Raw genomic sequence first — 25,279 nt, 5'->3', positions numbered from 1 at the left:
GAAACAAATAAGAATATTAAATTAGCATCCGAATTAAATAAGATAATTGAAAGCACACCTATATTACGGAAATATGAAATTCATTATTTAGCGTTTAGTACATTTTTCCTTATTATCATGGCTTGTTTCATTATATTCAACTTGTATAAGTGTTTAATTAGGATTGATAATAATAATAACATGCCTCTGTCAGGTGTAAGACCTACTCGTATTGATACTGAAACTAATTTACAAGATATTCATGAAATTAACACAGCCTCACCTAGACTCCGGGAGATTGTTTAATTTCCAAAATTCAGTTTTTAAAAACCCTGAATTTCAGTCTCACTTGCGGTTGTTATATCCGTAAGATGTATGCGACAGGGCTGAAAGGAATGCCACATTCTCATATCCTAGATCAAAACAGATCATGTTTAATAAAGACATTTATTTTTCATTTAAGACACACTCTGTGGTAAGTCTCGATACGACTCGGTCACAATTCTAAATCATTGTTATTTCTATTTCGATTAATATAATATTAATTTGCACACACCTCGTCTGCCCGTGATCACGGTTGCTGCAAAGTAACCGAAACGTCGGGATTATGTAGTTTTTAAATAATAAAATCCGCGTAGTAAATCCGAAAAATACTAGTTTCATTTAAATAATATTAATTTAACTGAATTAAATTTCTTTTTTAAAACCTCCTCACGGAACTCTCATATAACAGCGCGTTAAACGCTCACCTCCACCGTCCAAGCTCCTCTCTCTCCCTAACCAAATTTGAAAAGAATCTACTAGGGCAGCCTTCAAAGTACATTTCATTATATTCCATAGAATTGATATTAGTTTTGGACAGGCCCGAGTCATTTAGCAGATTGTAGAGAGATTCAGCCGTTACACCTCTCGCTCGCACTTCTACCGCCTACAAATCCAATCCGTGTTTAATAATATTTCTACAGCATGTAGATGTTATCTCCGACTAGTGAACTAATACGTCCATTCTCTTTGAATAAAATGTAATTTTTTTAAAACACCTCTAAGGTTTCCGTACATGTATCTGAAATATTGCCGAAGTCGCTGGCTTACAGGAACCAAAAGCATAGCTTAAGAAAAATTAATTGTGTATAGTATCATTATTAGTATAACTTCTTGCTCTACACGCGCTGCGCAAGCCTTGACACCTTCAACTGCCAACGGCCGTATCAGCGCCGCCCTACTAAACTTTGTACGCGTCACCGACGACAAGAGGCAGGACCTCGGGTTTTTTTGAGGTCAATGTAAGCGAGCTGTAAATGTAAGCAACAAGCATCGGACACTTTATTATCTAACATTGAACAGGAGTCACCAAGTGAGTAATAGTCTTAGTCTGTAATTTTAAAGATAGACTTAGTGCGAGATTTGACACGACCGATATTCGCCTGCCTTAGTTGTTATCATGCTGACAAGCGTGGAAATTTTGAGAGCAGTAATCTCTGTGAAACTGGAACTTTCTAGAAGGCCACTGACTAGAACCGGAGGAAACCGATCCCAATCGTAGGAGCTGGCGTGGCGGCGATAGCAGTCGGTGGATTTCAGGTCATCTTCAGGGGATCCCCCCCCCCCGCACGCACCTCCTTCCGCTCTTCACACGGTTTGATCCTGTCGCCTCTACTGGAGGGTGGATGAGATGCCCCTCGGGGAGGGGTCCAAGATTATGAATGTGTATATAGGTATTGTAGATCTGCCACCGTGAGGTTGTAGTGAGGATGACCGCTACACCAGCAAGTGAGAACCACGTGATCTGCCCGCGCTCCCGGGCGCTTGATTATTTCCATCTGTAAAAAAATAAGAATTCGATAAAATATAGACCACTATATATATTATAGACCACTTGTAAAGGTACAAAGGTCATATCACACATACCCATATATCTATATTAATGGATATCACGACCTCACCCGCAAGTTATCTTATCTGAGGTCAAACGAGCGACACACGGCTACTGTTTGTTTTTCAATATTTTAATTTGTTATAACTTGTATTAGAATACGACGAGGAGCCAGCAGGAGACGCGCCAGAACTCGAGTTCACCAGTGACATATTAACAGTTCTCAAATATACTTTAATAGCGGTCTTTCAAAAGTTGATTATCTTATGATAGTACCAATATATTTATAAAAAATTTAAGATAGTTGAAATATTTAAATTGATAATTTTATTAATACAGTGTTTATGCTCGCAGGAGAAAAAGGACAATACTACATGAAATGAATACAAATACTTTAATAGGTTGCAGTCTAGCTGCGGTCAGTTACGTACAGTTCAAACATGTGCCAGCTCGACCGGGGAAGCACTACACTCACACAGAAGATCAGCGTGGAGTAGTCACTAATGACTGCATTTCGTCCGACGAGTGAGAGATCCGCTTGCCCTTTACCTTTTTTCTGCCCTTTCCTCTCCCTCTCTCTTCATCAAGGTTGGCAACGCATCTGCAACATAAAGGATGTATACCTTTATTCATTTTTCATCATACGGCGGTAGGTTTATGTGCAATGACTTGTGATATCAACGTCTCCGTCACCTTGAACGCCCCTGTAAGAGCCACGCTCGACATACGCGATACGCGCACTTGTTTCCGGAGACACAATCACTTCACTTACATTACTTGTTTCATCACTACACTGCACTTTATCACTTTTAGCACACTTTGAACACTCCGTCGGAACCGCAGATGTCGCTCTCGGTGACGGCTGACTCGGCGACGGTGACTTCGCTGTTTCTTGTTGTCATAATTGACGTCGTAACCGTAATCGCTTGGCCCCAAGCATTATACGCGCTAACAAAATAATATCCATGATAATGTATATTGCAGCGAAGTGGTGAACATCTTGTGTAGACACCGTTCCTATGATTGGCATATTCTCTTTCATGTCATCTATTTGTCTCCTGATTTCTGCTAATTGTTTGCTGGAATGTAATACACTCTCTGCCCGAATGGAGGTAGGCATTGATATGTTGATCATATGATTAATTTGAGCTAATTTGGGAGCCTCAATTTTGGGATTTATCTCAATTATAGTTGTCTCGGATTTATATGTATACACAAAGAAATCGGTTGATCTGATTATACAATCGGAATGAATAGTAAACAAGCCATTGCCCTTTAGCGCGACGGCGGTAAATTGATCTTCACACAATAGCTTCATATAGCACTGGTAACAACAAAAGTAAAAATATTCATTTAATTTATTTAAGTCTCGCCAGGTGTTAGTACAAGGGCCAGTTGCCATCTTGCACATCCTTGTCCCGGGTATGACTTCACATAAGCTATGGTCGTCCTCGATATGATAGATAGGTTGTCTCAAATAACACAAAATCAAATTCATATTTTGTTGAATGTCTCGTTCAGCGACTGGTATAGGAACATCTTTTTTAAAATTAATTGCAGCATATTCGGGTATTGACACTATGATTACCATTTGATTATCGGACAAAAAAGGCATGGGAATGAGCCTGAAGATTTCATACATATCTTTTCCAATCAGTGGTATTTTTATTTTAATGATAATACATTTTAACGACATTCTAATTAGTATTTGAAGTAAATTATATATTTCAGCTAAATTAAAATTATCAATCGGAGGTGACAAGTCTTTTGCGAGTTGGCCTGATATAATATTTGACTCGTGTTTTTAATTTCTGTGGACTTAGTAGTTTGCAGTTAAATTTGTCATTGTTGATATTAGTGACTGTATCTAAGAGGGTCAGTTGTATGCCTTTCAAACTAAACAATAGGTTATTTGCGATCATAGCTGTTTCTATGAAATCAGAAGATAATGAAAGGTTTTGAATTCCCTCTTTGGCTTGGTTTAAAGAAGTGTCTATATGATTTAACTTTTGATGTATTAATTTGTGCTGACGCTCCATGTATCCTTGGTTTTTTTAAACAAGTCGAATTCGGCTTCTACGACTGATGTCTGATTGTTCCATAAGGCCGCGAGAGGATTTTAGTTACTTTTTATAATATCGATATCCTCTTCGTACCTTTCAGCGAAATGATTATCTTAAACTCCGAACAGACTGTTTGCTAAGTAGCCGACACCGTTTATAAGACCACGAGGCCGGCGCTGCCTCTTTATAGTATTTGATTGAGAGTTTTATAGTATATGGCTGTTAAGCCGCAGTTCTCGGATCTCGTGCTGTAACTGTAATACGATTGCGTGTGAATACATTTTAATTATTGGACATAATTTCTCTAAATTTTCAATGTACTAATGTAGAGTCGTGATACCTTCTTGATAAGGACGAGTATTGTAGTATAAAGCAAGAACCCAGTGGTCTCGTATCAAATGCATATTAGTAAATGAATCAAAATAAAGACTTATTGTTTTGCAATATCGTAATATTGTATACGTTTAGTGTTGAAGGGGAAATGATCGTGAAGAAGAGTATTACCGACATGTCTGTTTTGGTAGAACTGCTTGAACTGTTACAAGGCTGTGTACTAGTTTGAGTTCCTTGTTTTCCGTAATGCGTGTCCTCTTGTTTTTCAGCTGACGTTAGTATGGATAGCTTTATAGCCGGTCGCTTTATTAATCCGTTATTCGTTTTAAGTGTTACGACTCTTACGTAATTGTCACATTCTGGATGAAGCTTCACAACCTTCCCTAGCGCCCGTTGGCCAGTCGGGAGGTTGTCATCCTGGATAACGACTTACATCTCAAAGCCCATCTACTAACTCTCATCTTCCCCGTCTGGGAGCATGTACGAGTTACGCTCGACATAGTTACGAAATCATTTATTTGCACGCATCATCGCATTTGTTTCATTACAAAATTACAATAACTTATAATTTTATTCATTTCGCATTCGTTCACCGAGCATACCGGGCGTTCTCATCAATCAATCAATAATATATTTTATAATATTAAAAAAACATTGTCAATTTATATCATTTTATTAAGTGTACGAGCAAACAAATGCCCGTACAGCTCCAAATCTAATACTCTCTGATGCTGATCAGCACATGACGTGTGGACATAAAAGTTTATATTTGTGGCTAAGTGACAAGTGCATAGCGGTGACCAGGTGACGACTCGCTCATTTAAATATCTCAGTGAGCCTCCTGATGTGGCTCTACTTCGGCACACTACAACAAACGGTTTTTTAAAAATTTGAATATCCATTATCAGAACTCGTTGTTTCCATTAGTGATTATAAGTATAAAATATCCAGACTCTCGGTATTCTATGGCATACATTTTTGAATTGCACCCTTTAATTTCTGGGTCCCCTTTTTAAAACACTGTATAACCCGACACTCGGAGTTGGTTACAATAAATGACGTCTTCAAGGCTAGAATTCATAACAACAAACGCTTAGTAGTTCCAACAGCTTACCCACAGATATAGCATGTTTTTTCGGTGCCTTTACCCCATTTTACTAAATTACTCTGATCTGCTAGAGTCATTTGGAACGCTTTGACATAAAAATTTAGCAATTCTGGAGATCAATTATAAATTAAGGTGCGCCATTTTAGTGCTAATGGGCTGCAAAAATCTACCAAGTCTAACTACTCGTTCTGCATCTCTAAACTCATTGCATGAATCTTATATTTATCATTCTCGTCTTGCCGAATAAAAGACTTCAATATATCCGTATTTTGGGCCTTCTTACTTGATCCTGACCCTACTCTATTTTGTGCTCCTGCCATAAACTGCTTATGGAATTGAAGTCGTGGCTCTAGCTTTGCGCGATCCCGAGACACAACTTCAACATCTTTATGACGCCTGCATAAAATTTTGACAAAAGGGTTTTATTAAAATCATAGACGAGGAAAGGCCAATTTAAACGTGAAGTTAGGTAATTGTCGTAGATTCAAGCTTTTTTTTACGTTACTGATCTCTACTATTCCTTCTAAAGATGGAGTAAGACCTATATTATCAATCTTACGACCGAGAAATTTAAATGGTGCATTTTCAGTAACCGTAGAAACGCATTGACCGCCAAACAATAATCCCGGATCGTATGTGGTGTATCTTGTATTTCGTCTACCGAGACACTGACATTTATTTGGTTTTGTCCTTAATCTATCCGTTCACTCACAGAACTTATCCACTTCATCCAATAGTACCTGACAGTGTTTGAGGTTACGTCTCAGTATTGCGAGATCGTCAGCGAAAGTTAAAATGGATTCTGTGTATTTGTTATTGAAGTTGAACCGATACCCCCATTTTCTCTCATTACTGATTACTTTATCTACTAAGATATTAATTAAAATATGATAATAAACCAAACATTATCAGTTTTCTTATCTCGAAAATGGTAAGTGGTTAGCTAGTTATTTATTCAACTGTCGTCATAGAGAATAATTAATTGAAGAAGTGTTCGTAGTCGCTTCAACCGGTTTGTAAATCCTCCTTCAAGGTTTTATTTTAAGTTTCTTTCAAAGAATATTTAAAATTATTACATTAATTATACTAATCCCAAATTCATCATTTTCGACCATACTGTCTGTAACTCGTCTGGTTATAAACTGACTGCTACTTAATAAGTTTTTGAGTGTGTTTATTATAATCAAGTTATGTTTTCTGGCGTGTTACTGTTCACATCACTAGTGATTATTTTCGGCTTGCTATATATAAAATGGAGACAAGTGAGCAGATACTGGTCTGACCGAGGCGTTTTTTATTTGGCACCGAATCCCTTTCTAGGAAGTCTTAATTTCCTTCTGAGAGAAAATGCGGTAAGTTAACTTTGTACACGTTATAACAAAACATTCTTCAGCATTTATTTTATGATAATATGAAAGGAGCCATCTCTAGTTCCATGTCCTCATAGTGTGACCGAGGTCGTAATTTCTTTTGATATTTATTAAACGACAATTTCTGAAGGTGGTAGAGCCTAGCTGTAGTCAAGTTACTACAGTTCTAACATGGGCTGGCTCGTTCACAGTTCTAACATCGGCATGAAGTAGCCTTTAGCGGCTGCGTTTCCTGCTATTTCCTTATAGCCCCTCCCTTTTCCTCAAAAATTAAGGTTGGCAACGCATCCGCAACAATTATGTCGCGGATGTCTCTGGGCGACCGTTACTACTGCCCATCAAATAGGCCGTCTGTTCGTTTGCCACCTTTCACATAAAAAAAATAGGGACTTTTTCTATTTTCTACACATATATGGCCGTTTGTTACATTTGGAGAATTTTTTTTTTTTATAATTATTAAATTTGCAGGCTTTGTGGCTTATTCGTATGTATGAGCAATGTCGAAGACCGTATATGGGTATATGGCTGATATGGAAACCAGCCCTTCTGGTAAATTGTCCGAACTTGGCGCGAAAAATTTTAAATCAAGATTTCGTTAACTTCAGGGACCGTCATATAAGCTCCGGAACCACGGACCCCGTCGGAAGCTTAAATTTATTTACCGTTAAAGTGAGTTTTTATATTATTTGTACTGAAATTTTCAAACATTAGCGTTTCGCCGCCGAGCATACAAACATACAAACTGAATGTGACTTCTGATTTGACATAACTGATTGTGTGTATGTTATTATTATTAAACATAATAGAAATATAACTCAGTACTTATCATAAATATATATGTGCAGTGGGTGTGGCTGCTTTTCATCTTATTTTTATAATTTTTATAACAACTTCATTCAAGAACCGCTGACATTTTTATATCCATATGTATACAACAATATGAGTCGTGGTGGCCTGGAGGTTAAAGGCCCGCCTCTCGTACGTGAGGGCGCGGGTTCGAAACCTGGCAAGTACCAATGTGATCTTTTCCGAATCATATGTACTTTCTAAGAGTATCTAGACACAACTGACGGACGGTGAAGGAAAACATCGTGAGGAAACCTGGTCTTATAATTTCAAATTATAAGATTGAAATCGCCAACCCGTCTTGAGCAAGCGCGGTGATTAATGCTCTAGCCTTCTCCATGTGAGAAGAGGCCTTGGTTCAGTAGTGGGCTCCGATAGGCTGATGATGTATACAACTCTTCTGGAATTTGGTGATGATTTTTTATTTAAAAGATTAAAAGATCCCAACAGATATATATCTTTAAGGTAATCAATTAATACAGTTATAAGACCAGTAAAAAACGACTTTACTTTCATTTTAATAAGTTAAACATTCTATACCAGTGCTTCTGGGAAGCAATGTTTGTAGATAGGGAAATAAAAAATTACTATAACATGAATTTGGTTTGTTTTTACTACAAAAGGTTAAACTAAATATTTGTAATTTGGTTCATATTATTTAGGCGGGCAGTTTTTACAGAAAATTAAATACCTTTTATGTTATGAGTAACTTCTTGATGTGCTTAATATATAAAGATCACTTAAATGTTCTCCTCAGGATCCTCTATGGAGTAACATTCGATCAAAGATAACTGGAATATTTACAAATGCCAAGTTGAAAAGCCATCAGGATTATACACGAAGCAAAGCCAAGGAATTAGTCCAAAGAATTCAAAACGACGGATACACTGTCTTACATCTCAAGGTATTCCAATTTTTCAATTTTTAAAGATAACTAAATCCTTTTTATATGTTTATGTATTGACGCCATCATCTCAGTCGTGTTTTGATACCGATCATATAAATCTTGTTACTTCACAGTTCACTTAATTATATAGGAATTCGTTTAAATCTTGATACTAGCTCTTACCCACTACTTCGTCTATGTAAAATAAACATAAAACAATTAAAAACTTTTAGGTACATACTACATACACTAACAAGAACAAAACAAAAACGAAGCAATGTCCTTTTATGCTAAACTAATAAAAATAATCTAACCTACTTATGTAACTGATCTAAATAAAACCTACAAAAACCACCCACTACTAAGTGTTCTATGATGGATAAATGCTACCACTGATACAAAGGACGTGTTGGTTTGTACCCATTTTCAAATCAAACAAACTTATAACTAAACCTATTTATATTAACAAATATATGGACACTTCAAAACTAAGAAAAATATGGTTATACAGAAGCAACCAAAATAAATTCACAAATTAATGCTGAAACTGAAATGATACAAAATATAAAACATGAAGAAAGCAAATTCCTGGCAGCGGTTTACCTTAGAGAACATCAATAGCGGCTGAACTAGAGCTGCTCGTGTGGTCACCGGCAGGTGTTGAGTGAGCTTGAGAGACAATATTATGGATTTCAGACGGCATCTGATTAGAAACTATTTTGAACAAGCTCACAAAATTGTTGTTCTGATGAAAAACATTTCTAGTTCATGAGCAGTAGTTCTCTTCACTGTGGGATTGTGAGCACAACACTTATCAACTTCCACATCTGAATTGCCCATTAAACAATTTTGTAGAAGTGTATGATCTTCAACTGGTAGGGTAACAGCGACCTCAGTAAGTGATAAATTTGTCTCTGTATCTGTTATTTTTTAACATTTCTCCAATAATTATTTCCAATTAATATTAATACAAACTTACATATAAAAAAAATATTAGGCTGTAACACATTGAAAGTGGGCATGAAATTGTCTTGTATAATATGTGTAGCAAAAACAATCTAATCTGGAAACAGCTGTTATATTTCTGAATGTTGGCCAAGAAATGCTTAGAATCTTTACCAATCCCAGAAATTAAATAGTGTAAGGGATGTGGTGGTGTGACCGATTGTGGCAATTTTACTTAGCATTCAGCACAACATAATCCAGTAGACTCAGCAATGTATTTTAACACCTTACAGTATTTACATATTACTGTAATGTCTCCAATTGTTACTGATTTGTCAGTACAATAATCTATTGCCAGTTCCAGCGTCCATGAGCACTGAATTTGTGGCATCACTCAATTTCATAATATTGTGCTCCATAATGTTGTGTTTGTGTGTGCACAAACTTGTTGCATTCTAAGCCTATCAACTTTATTCTCACTGAATAAAGAATGCAGTTCAGCTATAGCAATACAACTATTTCCGTACCCCCAGGCATTTCAGGCCTGAATTTAACGGGTAGGTCCCATCGGGCCACCCACCCCTCCCGGTAACACTGTGAAGCCATTAGGGCTAACAGCTACAGACAAGTCGAAACTAAAAAACAGACTATTTTCTTGATCTGTTTCTCTCCGGTCATCAGTGCGATTAGCACTTAAGGTATCTCTTCGCACATTTTACCGACTTCAACAACCTAAGTCAGGACGTCTTCTCCTAGGCATCGTAAATTATAGTTAATCAATGTGTGTAAAGTTCCCACGCACTTAGCAGTGAAGTATCTCTATCACAAAGGATCACCGAAGTCAGAAAATTCTCCCGCACGTATCGGTAATTTATCATAAAGATATAAAAGTGCACTCTCAGGTATCGATCGACAATCGATATAGATAATGGATAGACATATACTTGTCAATATACTGTGCAAGTATGCACGTCTTTGCACGGATGAAGGCCATATTTTAAACAAACAACAAGATACTTGTCAAATGTCAAATATTATGGTTGTGTTCAGAAATTAAAAAAGATCAATCATAATAAAAATAATCTAATACAAAGTTAATAACTATACACCTAGTCTAACAATTGTAGCTAATAAAAATTAAGTTAATTTTTTACCGAATGAGGATAAATATATGGTTAAAAAGATATAAAAATCAAATGAGTTATTCATTCTTAACTATTTTTTCAACTTGGTTTCTAAACGACATGACGGAAGACGCATCAATCAAAAAACGATTTTTATTTATTTAATTCCGAGAATATTCATATTTGGTTAGCTTTTAAACATTCCCTGGACTACCACGAATATTTCAAGACCACAATTAGCCAAATCGGTCCAGCCGTTGTCGAGTTTTATCGAAACTAACGAACAGCAATCAATTTTTAAGCATTAAGAAGAAGAAGATAACGAACGATCTTCTTAAGTTGAATTAAAAAGAAAGAAATAAAACTCGTAATTCGTAAATTAACAGGATTTGATGGTCGACTATGCAACAGATGTGATCGGAACATTTGCCTTTGGTGTGGAAAGTAATGCCACGCTCACAGGCGAGGGGCCGCTGAGAGACATCACTAGAGATTTTATCAAGTTAACTTTGTACCGAGGATTATCAATGTTCTCTATATTCTTTTGGCCTGAAGTTACTGATATTTTCAGGTAATGTTTCAAGTCGTACCCAGTATGTCACATTTAGTTATTCTATTTCCATAAGGTAGCCAATAAAAATGTTTACGTTTCAGATTGAAGTTCTTTCCAAGATCATCAACGAAATATTTTTGTGAAGTGGTCGATCGTATAATGACTCATCGCAAGAAAGAGAACATAAGAAGAAATGACCTTATTGATTGTTTGATCAAAATTGAGAGAGAGAGTGAAGAAAACAATGAGAGTAATGTTACTTTTGACCTTTACTAAAAATAGTGATAATGGGAATCATGGGGATTATGGGAAGGTTCCAATCAATTGAAAGTGTGTGTTTATTATTTTAGAATTACCGAATGGTTTGATAGTGGCTCAGGCAGCCGTTCTTCTTCTTGGCGGATTTGATACATCAGCTATGACCCTTACATATGCTATTTATGAGATCGCTCACTGTCCCGATATACAGGTCAATCAATACACTACATAATGCATTGCATTTGAATAAAAACATAAACACAATTTTTCACATTTTCTATTTTAGGAAAAGTTATATCGAGAACTTTTAGAAGCAAAGGAACGTTACGGCAATGAAGACTTTGACATGCAGACGTTAGGAGAAATGACTTACTTGAACTGCGTTATACAAGGTATCAAAAACACCGAATTAACATATCTGAAGTTAATCCGTGGATTGTATTAAATATACACGTGTCTATTATCCAGAAGCACTTCGGAAATATGCTGCCATGACCTGGTTGGACAGGATAGCGCAGTCTGATTATAAAATCGACGACACGCTGACCATCCAAGGCGGTACCCCTGTGTATATCAACATACTCGGCATGCACTATGACCCCGAATACTTCCCAGACCCATATACATTTAATCCCGACAGATTCTTACCAGAGAATAATACCAACATAAAACCTTACACGTTCATGCCCTTCGGAGAAGGACCCAGAAGTTGTATTGGTATATATTTGTACTATTTTTTTAGCATAGAATAATCATAATTCAGCATTCGATTAATGAAATTATTTTTTTCTAAGGTAAAAGGTTCGGATACATGACGATGCGTACCGCTTTGGCTGCGTTGTTTCTAAACTACGAAATATTTCCTTTACCCAACACGCCTACCCCCGCCCAGACTAAGATTGACCCGTATAGCATGGTATATACTCCTGGAGAAAAACTTCGCGTAGAATTTGTTCCTAGAAACAAGTAAAAAAGATTTATGTAGACAGATATAAATTAATGTCTTCACAATTGTTTCCTTGTAAACTAATAGTTTTTTGTTAATATTTATGGAAAGATAACAATTGATTCTTAATTTTTTTTTTAATTATAATAATTGTCTCTTATATTATAACAATTGTTGTTTAACTTTGAAAATTATACTTTTATCTCATCCTAACATACAAAAAACCTGTGTGCTTTAGACCACACGACTGAAGTATAACTTCTCTCGCTCCATCTATATGTACTCGTAATATGTATATGTTTATATACGTATAATGCAGACATGTATACACATATTAATTTTGTACAAATATTTGAATTCATTATGGGTTATCTTTGATAAATAATTATTTTTAAATATTTCTTTTTATTTATTATCTTCATTATATTCATCATCAGATACATCAGTTGTCGCTGTGGTTGATTGTAAGACCGAAACAATAGACATATCATATGAGAAATAAGATACATATGTTTTTGTATGAAAATTAGAAAGATATCTAGAGAAACCTGCATCAATTGTTGTTCCATGTCTTGTGGTAGACTCATTTTGGTTATTATTCATTCAAATTAAATTCGGATCAAATTAAATTTGGGATGGTAAAATCAATTCTACCCGATTCTATCCGAGGATAGTTTCTATGGTCAAAAAACTCGATTATTTAGACTCGTTTCCCACTTATCAGAATCGACCCAGAATCGATTCTTAATGATCGATTCTATAATTTGCATTAAGTTGTACTTTTTGCCTTATTAAAATAGTTTTACTTCTAAAAAATAAAAAAATCTATAAATTTTTATTTAAAAAAAATAATTATTTAGAATTAATTATTGAAAAGAATCGATTCTTGAAATTGATTGTTTGGTTCTTGAAATTGATTCTGAGAATCGAAATTTCTGGAAAAGAATCGGAATCGAGAATCGATTTTTCAGCTTATGTTTCCATCCCTAAATTAAATGTGTGTTCCCTAAATATATATACTTGAAGCACTGGCTATGAAAGAAAGCTTGCTCCTACAGTAATATACGAACCGCAATACACTCACTATCTATCTTCACTAACTTATATCTCCCTCTCACTTTAATTCGCCTCGCCCGATCACACTTTTCGTAACGCTTTCACTCGCTCAACCCCCAGTAAAGTGTGCGTAAAGAAGTTTTACTTCAATAAATAAAGTAACGACCTTCAGGTTTCACTGATATCGCCTCCTCTATAATATACTTCATTTCTTCATACGTTTCTATAACCGTAAAATACACACAATAATAATTGGTGTTATGGATGATGATACCCTTATAAGGGTGTGTGAAACTGGTTTTACCCCAGATGATATTTTTTAGCAAAGAAATTACTTTTTCAAGCAGTTCCTTTGGATGAATGAGTCCCTGATAAATGTAGAAAGAGTCTAGAAGGTATTATAGATCTCCTTAAGCAGGCTGATGCAGTTATTTCGGATCTCCTGCCCGTTTTCGTGGCCAAGGAATTGCATAAATTGCCACCTATAACGTTTGATCATCTGGACGCTACCCGCCTGTTACGGGATATTTTAAAACTGCAGGAAAGTATGTCGCTAATGCAAGGTGAGATGGAGTCTGTAAAGCAGGAATGTTCTAGTGTTCGTCACGATATGAAAGAATTTTGTATCGCAAACTCGCGTCAAAAAACTTCTCAACATGAGGGTAATTTTGAAATTTATATAACAAACGTTAATACAAAAAGAGGAACTTTTAATTCTCAACGTCGTTTTGAATACGACAGCGAGCCTATGGGAGTGGATGCTACGAACCTATATTATGACAGGACTATTGATAAATCAAAGGAATCAATGAACAGTATTGACGGGCATACTAACTACAATCTGTCTTCCTCGCACTTACGAAATACATGTGAAGAAATTGTGATCGGTACCAATAGCAGCCCCTTATAGTTGTTAAGCGAAAGAACGAAATCTGCTGTCTCTGACGCGCACACGGAAAACACACACAACACAGATTACTGTAAGGCCTACCTCTGACGCCTCGAACATAGGCGAACCGTTGCATTTTTCCAGCACCGATCGGCGGATTACTGCGTGTGTTTCAAAGGAATCGTCACAGGTGTCGCCTGGTGTTACTATTATTAAGAACAATAACAAAACCGTCGCCAAGTCATATGACTCGAGTGCAATTGAGAAGATTGAACTGTTAGGTAAGAGTGAACAGATGGAGAAAGAAAAATGGAATTTAGTTATAAATAAAAAGAAATTGAGATATCGTAATCGTTTCATAAGTAATCGTGGAAAAGCAAGTCATGGGCCTGAATCGAAGTTTAAGGAAATCGAAGTTTAAGCTTCTGTAAAAGTGCCGTTGTATATTTCAAATATTAGTCAGGAAACATCGCAGCAGGATATTATTGACTATATTTTTCGCAAGACACAAGTGTTAGTGATGTTAGAAAAAATCGTGTCAAAAGTGAACAAAGGTTATGATTCCTATGTGTTTTATGTAGATAGTTACAGGGTTCCATTGTTCTTAAAAGATGAAATGTGGCCAGAAGGCATTTGTTTTAGAAAGTTTATAGTTTTTAAGAAAGACTGTAGTGACACAAAGAAAAAAACGTTAAACGAATAATGTGTAACAAAAATAAATGTACGTTAGTATCTATAATTGTTAGGTTTTAAAAGATCATGCAGTCAATACGGGACTTGTGTGTATACGCTGATGTTATAGCCTTGCAAGAGACATGGCCCCTTGCTCATGACCTGCCGTTGCTGGGCAAGGTGAGTGGTAGCTTTGATTTTACATGTAAAACAGTTGTCGACACCACCGCTGGTATTCTTAAAGGGAGACCATACGGTGGGGTTGCTTGTTGTGGCGAAAAAATGTATTTGACACTGTCTCTGTCATACATTGTTGTAGTGTTAGACTAGCAGCTATCAAAGGAACCGTAGGCGAAAAATCATTTATTGTTTTTTCTGTATATATGCCCACGGATGCCCCTGACAACAGTGTTGAGTTTGTGAACTGTTTGGGGGAAATAGATGCTATTATAGAGAATAACGATGTAGAAGCAGTCTATATGTTAGGAGATTTTAATGCACACCCAGGTTACCCATTTTGGTTAGAGTTACAGCAATATTCTCTTGATAAAAAGTGGTTATGTGCTGATGTGGAAAAATTGGGCACCATGTCTCGCACCATTACATTTATTAGTGATATCGATGGTAGTATGAGGTGGTTAGACCTCTGTATAGTGACACAGGCAGGTGGAATACTGTTTCAAATGTTAGAATTGATAGTGATGTGTACTGGTCTGACCACCTCCCGCTTATAATAGAATGTAACTTAAATATAATGGTTTCAAAAATTCAAACACCGGATAATATATGTAATAAAATATTGTGGCGCTCTAGGTCTGATGCACAGATTGAGCGATATCACGACATATGCCACGAGCTGCTCGAAAAAGTCGATTTTACATACTCCTTTAAAACTTGTGCAGGCGGAATGTGACGTGATGTCGATCATAAGCATCTATTGGATGATTTGTACCCTCAAATTGTTGCTACTCTTAGCGGAGCAGCTGAACTTACATATGAGGGCCCTTTTAATATAAAAAAACGCGTAATCGGCTGCAATAAACATGAACGTAAGGCATATGAGAATGCAAATAGTAAGTTCCGTGACTGGTTGCTTATGAACAAACCAAGGCATGGCCGGGCTTGGGACGACATTTGAGAGTATAAATCTTTAAAAGTAAATTAAAATGGTGTCAAAAACATGAAGACCAAGTTAGAATGGACAGTATTGCCTCACACAGGTCGTCTCATAGTTTTGTTAAATTTTGGAAAGCAACAAACAAATTAAATGTGAGGACTGGTCGACCTGCGAAGAAGGGATTGCCACTATGTTCAGAAGTCAATTTCAAGTAACTTCTCCCTTGGGCCCTTCCAATGAATGATGCTGACACGATTACGGCCACACCTTTGAGATTTTCTGCTATTCAGATAGCAGAGACTATTAAAAGAATGAACAGAGGTAAGTCGCCTGGTCATGATGGTCTCAGCATTGAACATCTAAGACATGTTTATCTACATAGAGTATTGGCGAAGTTTTACTCCTTGTGCTTAAAACATTCTTACCTTCCAGCCGATATGATGAGAACGGTGGTGATCCCTCTTGTTAAAAATAAAACTGGAGATGTTTCTGATCAATCTAATTATAACATAGTTGTAAGGGTTCTCTTTTTGTAATTAACAAATGGACTGTAAATTGTCTGAAATAAACAAATTATTATTATAATCCGAACATCCTCCGCCAATCACTCACGCGTCACTTCGACCGATGCGCCCTCTACCAACTTCAACGAAAACCTAGACACGTGTGAAGTGCGGCCAATCTAAAATCATGAAATATCATTTCATTTCCGGTATTAATTTGTTTATTGGCCAATTCTCTTACTGAGGTTTACTCGATACTTCTTATATAAGACGGCAGCCGACATAACGAACATATGAGTCTTTGGTAGTAACACCAAACACACAACTTTGATCACCACCAGACAGGACACCCTCAATAATACTCACAAACACCTGCATATTCTCCAAGTATCTCGAATACTACTACTTTCAAAGATAAACAGCGCCGGAACCATTTATACTGATACTTTATAAGTAAAACATGTAGAGTGAGACATGTAGAGTTAGCCAACGGTTACTGAAAATATTTTTTGTTATAATTAATTTATAATTCCGAACTACTATTTTTTCCAATAATTTACAAAACAAAACGTCTAGTGTTGTACAAGAAAGTTAATATAAATTGAAGATATATTGGCACCGTTCAAAAAGCGAAGTTATTCTTATTATGTGTTATTTCTGGTCCCCATCTTTTATATCCAATTCATTTCATAAATCACGAGCGTCATAGGTTAATTTAAAAACCATCCCTCGTGTGATTTAGTGCTCGCTAGAAAAAAGTAATAGGATTGAGTCTCATTTCCAGTCGACTGACTCTTAGTCGAACTTGGAACGCGTTTTTCCATTTATATATTTGATAAAACAAACAATTTTGTTTAATTTACTAAACGAAAGGAACAAGGAGAACACGAATGAAAGTATGTTTGGATCGACGATTTCTGAGCACGCTTTACTAGAAATCTAGAATATCCTCTATGCCGTTTGTTTCGTATTTTTCGTATCACACATCTATAATAATTAATAGTAATTATTTGTGTAGTTGATTTATTTTCTGAACCCATGAGATCAATCAGTTTCCATTATAAACAAAACGTGTATGTATATCCAGAAGCCTTCTTATGATTATGAAATACACAAATAATAATATCTTGTATAGAAACTACTACCCGTTACGAGACGTGTTCACGAACAAAAAACGGCCGGGTCCATAATACAGATACACCCACTTTTTTGTTTACAACCGTCACGTGACTTTAGATTTTTTTTAAACAACTACAAATGTAATAACTACTTCCGAGAAAGAGAGCAGCTTTTACAGGGTTTTTTAAGTTTTCATGTTAAGTTGGTGATGACAACAGAACCTTTAAAGGATCACTTTGTTGTCGGTGTGTTAGTTTACAGGTCTTGTGACACACTGGAGATGAAACCACGCAAACCCTTTGCCAGTTATATTACACAATGAACAGTGTTTTACGTACAACAACTAATTTACAGTTTATATTTATTGCCGACCTTCGGTGGTCTCTGGAGCTATTATAGTTTCTAAACAACAAATTGAACCCTTAAGATGTCTGAGTACAGTCATATGTGTTCGTTAAAGTATAGGAAAGGTGGAAAGTAAATTGATGCGGCTTAATAAATATATAATCCAGATATTCTTGTGGCTCCTCACACATACGCGTTTTAAAATTTTAAAAGGAGAGTAAATATATGCATATTACTTTTCTTTAATCCCTTGTTACTCTTTTTTTAACTTTTAAAGTAATACCTTTCAATTCATTAATTTTCTTTTGTTTTCTTGTATATTGTACAACATTCATCCGAGAAGACCACGTTTCTCGTATTTCCGGTGAACCTTCCTGGGGTGTACTTGTAAGGTAAGCAGAGAACGAACAGTACCTTGGATCTCTCACTAACACACTCCGAACGATCTCACACACGAGATACAAGCTACTGAATATTGTTGGAATCTAACGTCAATGAATCTCTTTCATACAGACACAGCTTTAATTGCAATCTCCAATGAGCTAAGTCATAACTTTAGTTAGAAATATATAAATAATATATTTTACAATATAATAAAAATGTTACGGATCGCTCTTTGTTAATAAAAAAAAATATATGACAAAAATATATTTGAATCTGTACCGTAATAGCAATTCTAGCAGCGCGTAAACTTGGCCGCGAATGTAATATTGTATGTAGAAAATCATAATTGGAGAGGTTTTTTTAAATATCAAAACAATAGCATTTTAAATTAAAAAATTATCAAAAAAAATCTGTTCAACGTCACTATTCTAGACTACAAAGTCGCGGTTTCAGCTAGCGTACTAATGTTTCAATTATAATATACTAGCTGTGCCCACGACTTCGTCCGCGTGGAATAGTTATTTTGGGCATCATATATATTTTTACAAACAACCTCCTCTGCTTTATAAATTATAGCCACAACTTTGTCAGCGTCAATTTTGTTATTATTTTAGATAATTTAAATTTTAAAAAAATATAATTATTTTAAAGTACGTCTGAGTAAATTATATTATAGTTTTATTTACTTGTGGCAGAAGAACATATTGGTTTTCTCCGCAATCCGATCTTTACAACGCGACATATAGTTGGCCGCGTGGAAAGCAGTCTTGACGTAAATCGATTCCTACGTGTTTAAATGTTTGCCTCTGTGATTTATGAATTGTAAGGGTGAAAGATAGCTTAACGGAAAATTGAATTCTTTAAATATTAAAAGGTAAATCGTTTTGAATCATTGGAATGCGAGGTATGTATAAGCACTGTTTGACCAACTGCTGGACCGATCACGTTATAGCGTAGAAATTTGATTTCAAGTCGGGTCCTGTTACATAAATTTGGTGGTTTTAAATTTCTTAGTAAAATTTATGGGGCACCTATTTTTAAAACGTGAGAAAATAGGGGGACAGGCCACTTGGGTTCAAAGGATTATGAAACTCCTGTGGGTAATGGACCACATATTTTTGATCCATTACATTATCAATATATATAATAGATGTGGTAACTATGTCTCCTGGAAGTTTACTTCAAATTTGGTCTTTAATTTCGTCCACGCTACTTTTTCTCGCCTTTGATTCATCCATTGATGATCTTTATTTTCTATTTCGCTGATTTCAGGGTAAACTTTCGATATTTAGTCATCAATGTTACTCACTCTTTCTCCTGAATCGCGAACAATTTCAATTTTTTTTTCAAAATGAGGTACTGTCCAGTCTCCTATTAAAAGTAACTTTGAAGGAAAAGTTATACTACCTCCCCCCAATGTGTTCTCATATTTGTAGTTAATTTTAAGATGTTAACAAACATCCATAATGTTGAACTTTACAATATCTGCTCTAGTTCCCCTTACTATTACTGGTAAAGTTTGTCGAAAGTCCCCAGCAAACATAACAGTAAACCCACCCATAATTTCATCACAGCTTCTAATGTCCCAAAGATTCCTATCTAGAGCCTCTACATGAGCTCTATGGATCATGGTACATTCGTCCCAGATTATTAAACTGACATCTTGTAAACCTTTTGTCAAAGGTTAGACCTATAGAGCACACGCTATCTTTCTCTAAAGAAACATTTAGGGGCAGTCCATCTGCTCGTAAAGTTGCAGCGATATTTGACGAAACTACTGCCAAAGCTAGCTTTGCCTGAGATCTTACTTTTGCTAATATAAGATAAGTAATTTTTCTATAATATAATATAAGTAATTCTAAGTCTTGTCGGTTCCACCAGGAGTTTCTAAAAAAAAATTCCTTTCCTACATTAAAACGAACACTTCGCCTAACAGAATTATTCGCGGTAACTTGGTTCTTAATAAATTTTGGTTCTTTTTGAGTAATACAGTCATTTAATTTATTTAGATCATACAGTTTAAGTAACGCTACTTCTAACGGATCCAAATGATTAAGTGAATTAATCCTTTTTGATACAGGAAGCCCAAAATCGATTAGGGATTTATGGGAAATCTCATGAATTTTATCTTCAATTATGATTGGTCCATCATTTTTTATATCCTCATTGTATGTTAATGTAATATTCTCATTACACATTTAACAGATGGTTGGCAAAATATAAGGATGATTGTAAATAATTCTCTTAATTTTGTGGCTGGCTCGGACATGACAGCATCTGACATTGTGTTTTGCCCATGTTCATTTCCCTCCAGTAAACCTAACTCCTTGCAAGCTCCTTGATAAGTTTGGCAAATTACATCATTCACGGTCCTTAGATGTTCAAATGACATTGGACCGCGAACATGTTGCAGTAACATTCTTAAATAAAAACACTCAGTTTGAGTTGGATGAATGTTGCAGACACGACCTAAAGTTGTGTCTTTTTTACACCGGAATATCCTTCAACATCTTGGGGTACTTCGTGATATAAAAGAATTTGTGCAAAATTGTCAATTTTGCAAAGATCAAAGAACGCTGTCAGTGTCGTTGATGAAGGATTATTAACGCGATCCGAAGGTTTGCTTTATTATAAAAATAAGCTCTTTGTCCATTTTCCAACTGAACTGCTAAATGAACTACTGCCGGAAAACGTTCATGAATAGGATGTTGGAAAAATTCTCCAGAGCGCTTCCGAGGAACTTATATAGCTACCATTTAGATTTTTTCTACTTCTTCGTTATTACTTTGTAACGAAAATGTGGCCTGATCTAAACCTTTATGAATATACTTACAAATGTACTTAATAGCTTTGACCGATTGACAAAACTGTACGTTAATGTGTGTGTAGGAGGTTTTGGAAATAAGGCACTGATATTAGTACTTAAGTTACTGGATTGAAAAATAATAATTGTACAAGAAGGTAATTACGAAACATATCAGTCATTTTGTCATTGCACACGTTAGAGAGAAGTGGCGCCGTGAAGCGGCAATAATTGGAACTACTCCGATTGCGTTCCAATTCTACCTATATTTCTTACATCCTCCCCGGAACGCAATCCCATATTAGTGACACAATACATATGCTTTTCTACAGTAGTTCCCTTGGTTAAGATATCTGATACATTTTCACAACCCTTAACATAACAAAACTTTAAGTTATTATTTATTACATGATCTTTAATAAAGTGGTATCGAATATCTATATGCTTTGAGCGAGGTAAGTAACAATCATTCGCCGATAACTTGATGGCGCTCTGGTTGTCGCAGTATATGAGCAGGGTGTCGGAGCCGCGACCAACTTCAGCCTGCAGCTGCCGTAGCCAGAGAGCTTCCTGCGCCGCGCTCCCCATGGCCATGTATTCCGCTTCTGCTGTGGACAAGGCGATAGTCTGCTGTATGCGGGAACACCACGATATAGCGCTTCCCTGAAACAGAAAAATATAACCGGTGCACGATTTCCGGTCTCGAGCATCACTTGCCCAGTCTGCGTCACAGTAGCCCGTGATTTTTCTGTTACCACTCTTGGTATATGTAAGTTTGTAGTCTTTAGTCCCTTGCAGGTACCTCATGACTCTTTTTATTGCACTCCAGTGCTCAGACCTCGGTTCTTTATTGAATCTGCTTAGAGCATTGACAACATATGATATGTCAGGTCTGGTTCCTTGAGCAACGTAAAGAAGACTTCCAATAGCCTGTTGGTACGGGCAGTCCATTTCAACTTCAGTATTTTCATAAAATTTTTGTCCAACTTCTACAGGTGTCTTGATAGATTTGCATTCAGACATATTAAATTTTATTAATATTTCTTTGATATATTTTTCTTGATCCAGCATTATGGAATCCTTTGATCGGGTAATATTGAGACCCAAACATTGGCTCACCTCTCCTAGATCCTTCATATTTAATTTCTGCTGTAGTTTTTCCTTTATATTATTAATCGTACTTCTTTGTGAACAGAATAATAAAATATCATCAACCCAGATGGCAATGTAAACTCCAATGTTGATGTTAAAGTAAATACAAGGGTCAGTTTTAGATTGTCGAATGCCCATTTCCTTTAAGACTGTGCTTAACTTTGTATTCCACAATCTACTCGCCTGTTTCAAACCATATATTAATTTATTTAAATGACATACCTCATCACCCTTTTTATACATTTCGGGCTGTACCATGTAAATATCTGTGTCTATAGATCCTTGTAGGAATGCAGAAACTGCGTCCATCTGGTATATATACAGGTCTTGCTGTGCAGCTAGAGCAAACAAATATCTAATGGATGTCCATCTTACCACAGGAGAGTATACCTCTTGGAAGTCCACACCCTTCTTTTGTGCATAACCCTTTATGACTAATCTAGCTTTATACTGCATAACTTCACCTTGTTGGTTGGTTTTCCTTTTGAACACCCACTTGTTGGGTAAAGCAATTTTCCCAGGGGGCAGTTTCACCAGATTCCAGGTCTCATTCTCAATTAAAGAATTCATCTCAGCATCCATGGCTTGTTTCCATTCTTTAACTTCTGTGGAAGACAATGCCTCTTCTACTGTCTGAGGATCAGATAAACCAGTATATAAACAGATCATGCCTTTCTTATCTTTGTTACGTGGTCTCAATGTGATGTTACGAGTTCCTTGTTCCTGAACTGTAATATGCTTCGGTGGGTAATATGTCTCATCAGCATCAGGATCATCAGCTGTGTCAGTCTCATATTCACTACTACTGTCGTTCCCAGCTTCTTTTAAGCTATGCTTACAGTCCACAGGTTGAGAGGAAGAAGCAGCTTCTAACTCCTATGACTGGTCATCAGGCTTTGACTCCTCTGACAATCCCAACCTGTCTTCTTCAGTTGAACGAGCTGAAATCAGAAATTCATCACACAGACCAGGTTTTTAAAAAAATATAACATCTCTACTCTTCATTATCTGATGTGTTTTAGGATGCATGACACGGTATCCCTTTGTTCTCTCACAATAACCTACAAATATCATTTTTTCCGATTTCTTGTCCCACTTTTGTCTTCTCTCCTTAGGTACATGCACCATTGTTTCGGAACCAAATATTCTCATATGAGATAATTCTTGTTTGCGACCTGTCCACATTTGGTACGGAGTGGTATTGTCAAGTGCTTTGGTGGGGGACCGATTTATGATATATGCAGCTGTGGCAACGGCTTCAGCCCAAACAGGTTTCTCTAAATTTGCGTTAGATATCATACATCTAGCCTTTTCCACAAGTGTCCTGTTCATTCTTTCTGACAATCCGTTCTGCTGCGGGGTATATGGTGCTGATGTCTGATGCATAATTCCACAATTAGCTAAGTATCTCTCGAAATTGCCGTTGCAGTATTCTTTTCCATTGTCTGTCCTTAACATTTTAATTTTTGAGTCAAGCTGGTTCTCTACATATCTTTTATAATCTTTAAATATTTCTAAAATACTTAGCTTATCCTTTGTGAAATATACATGCACCATCCTGGTATAATCATCTATGAAATTAATAAAGTATCGCATACCTCCATACGATGCATTCTCCATTGGTCCACACAGGTCCGAGTGTATTAATTCCAATGGTTTTGTTGCTCTGGTGCCAACTTGCTTAAAAGGCAACCTTGCCTGCTTTCCCTCACAGCAGCTTGAACATTGCAACCTTACTTGTTTATTTTGATCTAGCACCACCCCGTCAGCATAATTTGGTAACTTTTGTAGATCTGAAACATTTAAATGTGCCATCCGAAGATGCCACAGTCTTATATTATTAGAACTTACAAGACTGGAAGCCAAATGAACAGTTTCCTCCTTTGACTGCATATCCAAAACATAAAGTTTATTATTCAGTGTAGCTGAGCATATGAACTTTCCATTTGCATCATTGACATTGCAACCCTTTTCATTGAAGATCACTCTGTACCCACTCTTTGTAATAGTGCTCACTGACATCAAATTGGCTGCAAGTCCAGGTACATATAACACATTTTTCAGCTGTATTGTACCTTCTTGTAAAATGTTCAGATTTATTTCACCGGTACCTTCTACGGACAGCGGCTCACTTTTAGCAACTGTTATACTCTTGACAGATGGCGCTCTTAGATTGTACATCCATTCTTTATTGCCACACATATGCATGGATGCTCCGGAATCTACATACCATTGTTTCTTAATTTCGCCGGCAGTTGCTGAAAATGCCGCAGCAAAACTGGAATTCTCTTGCTTATGTGACTCTCTTTTTCCTTTTCCTGTACAGTATTTTGCTAAATGCCCATAGCCATTGCAGTTGTAACACCGGGGACCCTTGGTTGGCTTCGACTTATGTGCATTAAACTTTCCCTTCTTAGTATATGAGTAAAGTACATTATTTGTATCTGAAGAAACTATCTCTTGTAAAAGCTTGGTCTTAATAAGGTCTGCGCTGATTGTGACTCCTGAATTTTCGAGTCCCATGATCATAGGTTTGTACCGATCAGGTAGACCGGCCAACATTAAAGTACCCAGCCACTCGTCATTAACGTCAAAGTCAATGTTACGTAATTTATGTGCTGCGTTCATAATTTTACTCACATATTCCTCGATGCCACTGCTAGACTCTAGCGATGTGTTGATTAGTTCTTTGAGTAAACCCACTTTTCTGGTGAGTCCGTTATCATCGAATGCTTTGTGTAGATTGGTCCATACCTCTGTCGCGGTCTTACAATCCTGTATGTGTACGTAATTTTGAGAATTTACTAATAGGATCAGTTTGGACTTGGCCAAAAAATTCTACCTATATTTCTTACAGTGTGCATTGAAAATTCGTGATAGCACTGGATTAAAGGGAACAACCCACCTATTATCCACGCTCATTTCTTTACCTTTGACATGAATTATTGCTGTGTT

General features: G+C 36.4%; 1 protein-coding gene and 1 long non-coding RNA gene across 2 annotated transcripts; one reads left to right on the top strand and one right to left on the bottom strand.

Annotated features, from left to right (window-relative positions):
• Nucleotides 1–410: 410 nt before the first annotated feature.
• On the bottom strand, nucleotides 411–10,392 carry LOC116767958 (uncharacterized). The gene is made up of 3 exons (XR_004353349.2): nucleotides 9,062–10,392; nucleotides 2,284–2,453; nucleotides 411–1,799 (listed from the first exon to the last, which is right to left on the bottom strand). It is a non-coding gene; the product is annotated as an uncharacterized LOC116767958 (long non-coding RNA).
• Nucleotides 3,615–12,680, top strand: LOC116767957 (cytochrome P450 6k1-like). Its single transcript, XM_061523451.1, has 9 exons — nucleotides 3,615–6,708; nucleotides 7,195–7,395; nucleotides 8,330–8,476; nucleotides 10,914–11,098; nucleotides 11,182–11,330; nucleotides 11,431–11,549; nucleotides 11,625–11,730; nucleotides 11,807–12,055; nucleotides 12,133–12,680. The coding sequence occupies exons 1-9, from the start codon at nucleotides 6,547–6,549 to the stop codon at nucleotides 12,306–12,308; spliced, it is 1,494 nt and encodes a 497-aa protein (XP_061379435.1). The 5' UTR covers nucleotides 3,615–6,546; the 3' UTR covers nucleotides 12,309–12,680.
• Nucleotides 12,681–25,279: the final 12,599 nt, after the last annotated feature.

This window comes from Danaus plexippus, chromosome 19, assembly GCF_018135715.1.
Source record: "Danaus plexippus chromosome 19, MEX_DaPlex, whole genome shotgun sequence".
Classification (NCBI taxonomy): Eukaryota; Metazoa; Arthropoda; class Insecta; order Lepidoptera; family Nymphalidae; genus Danaus; species Danaus plexippus.
The sequence above is the reverse complement of the archived record's forward strand: the minus strand, read 5'-3'. Positions and strand labels throughout refer to the sequence as shown.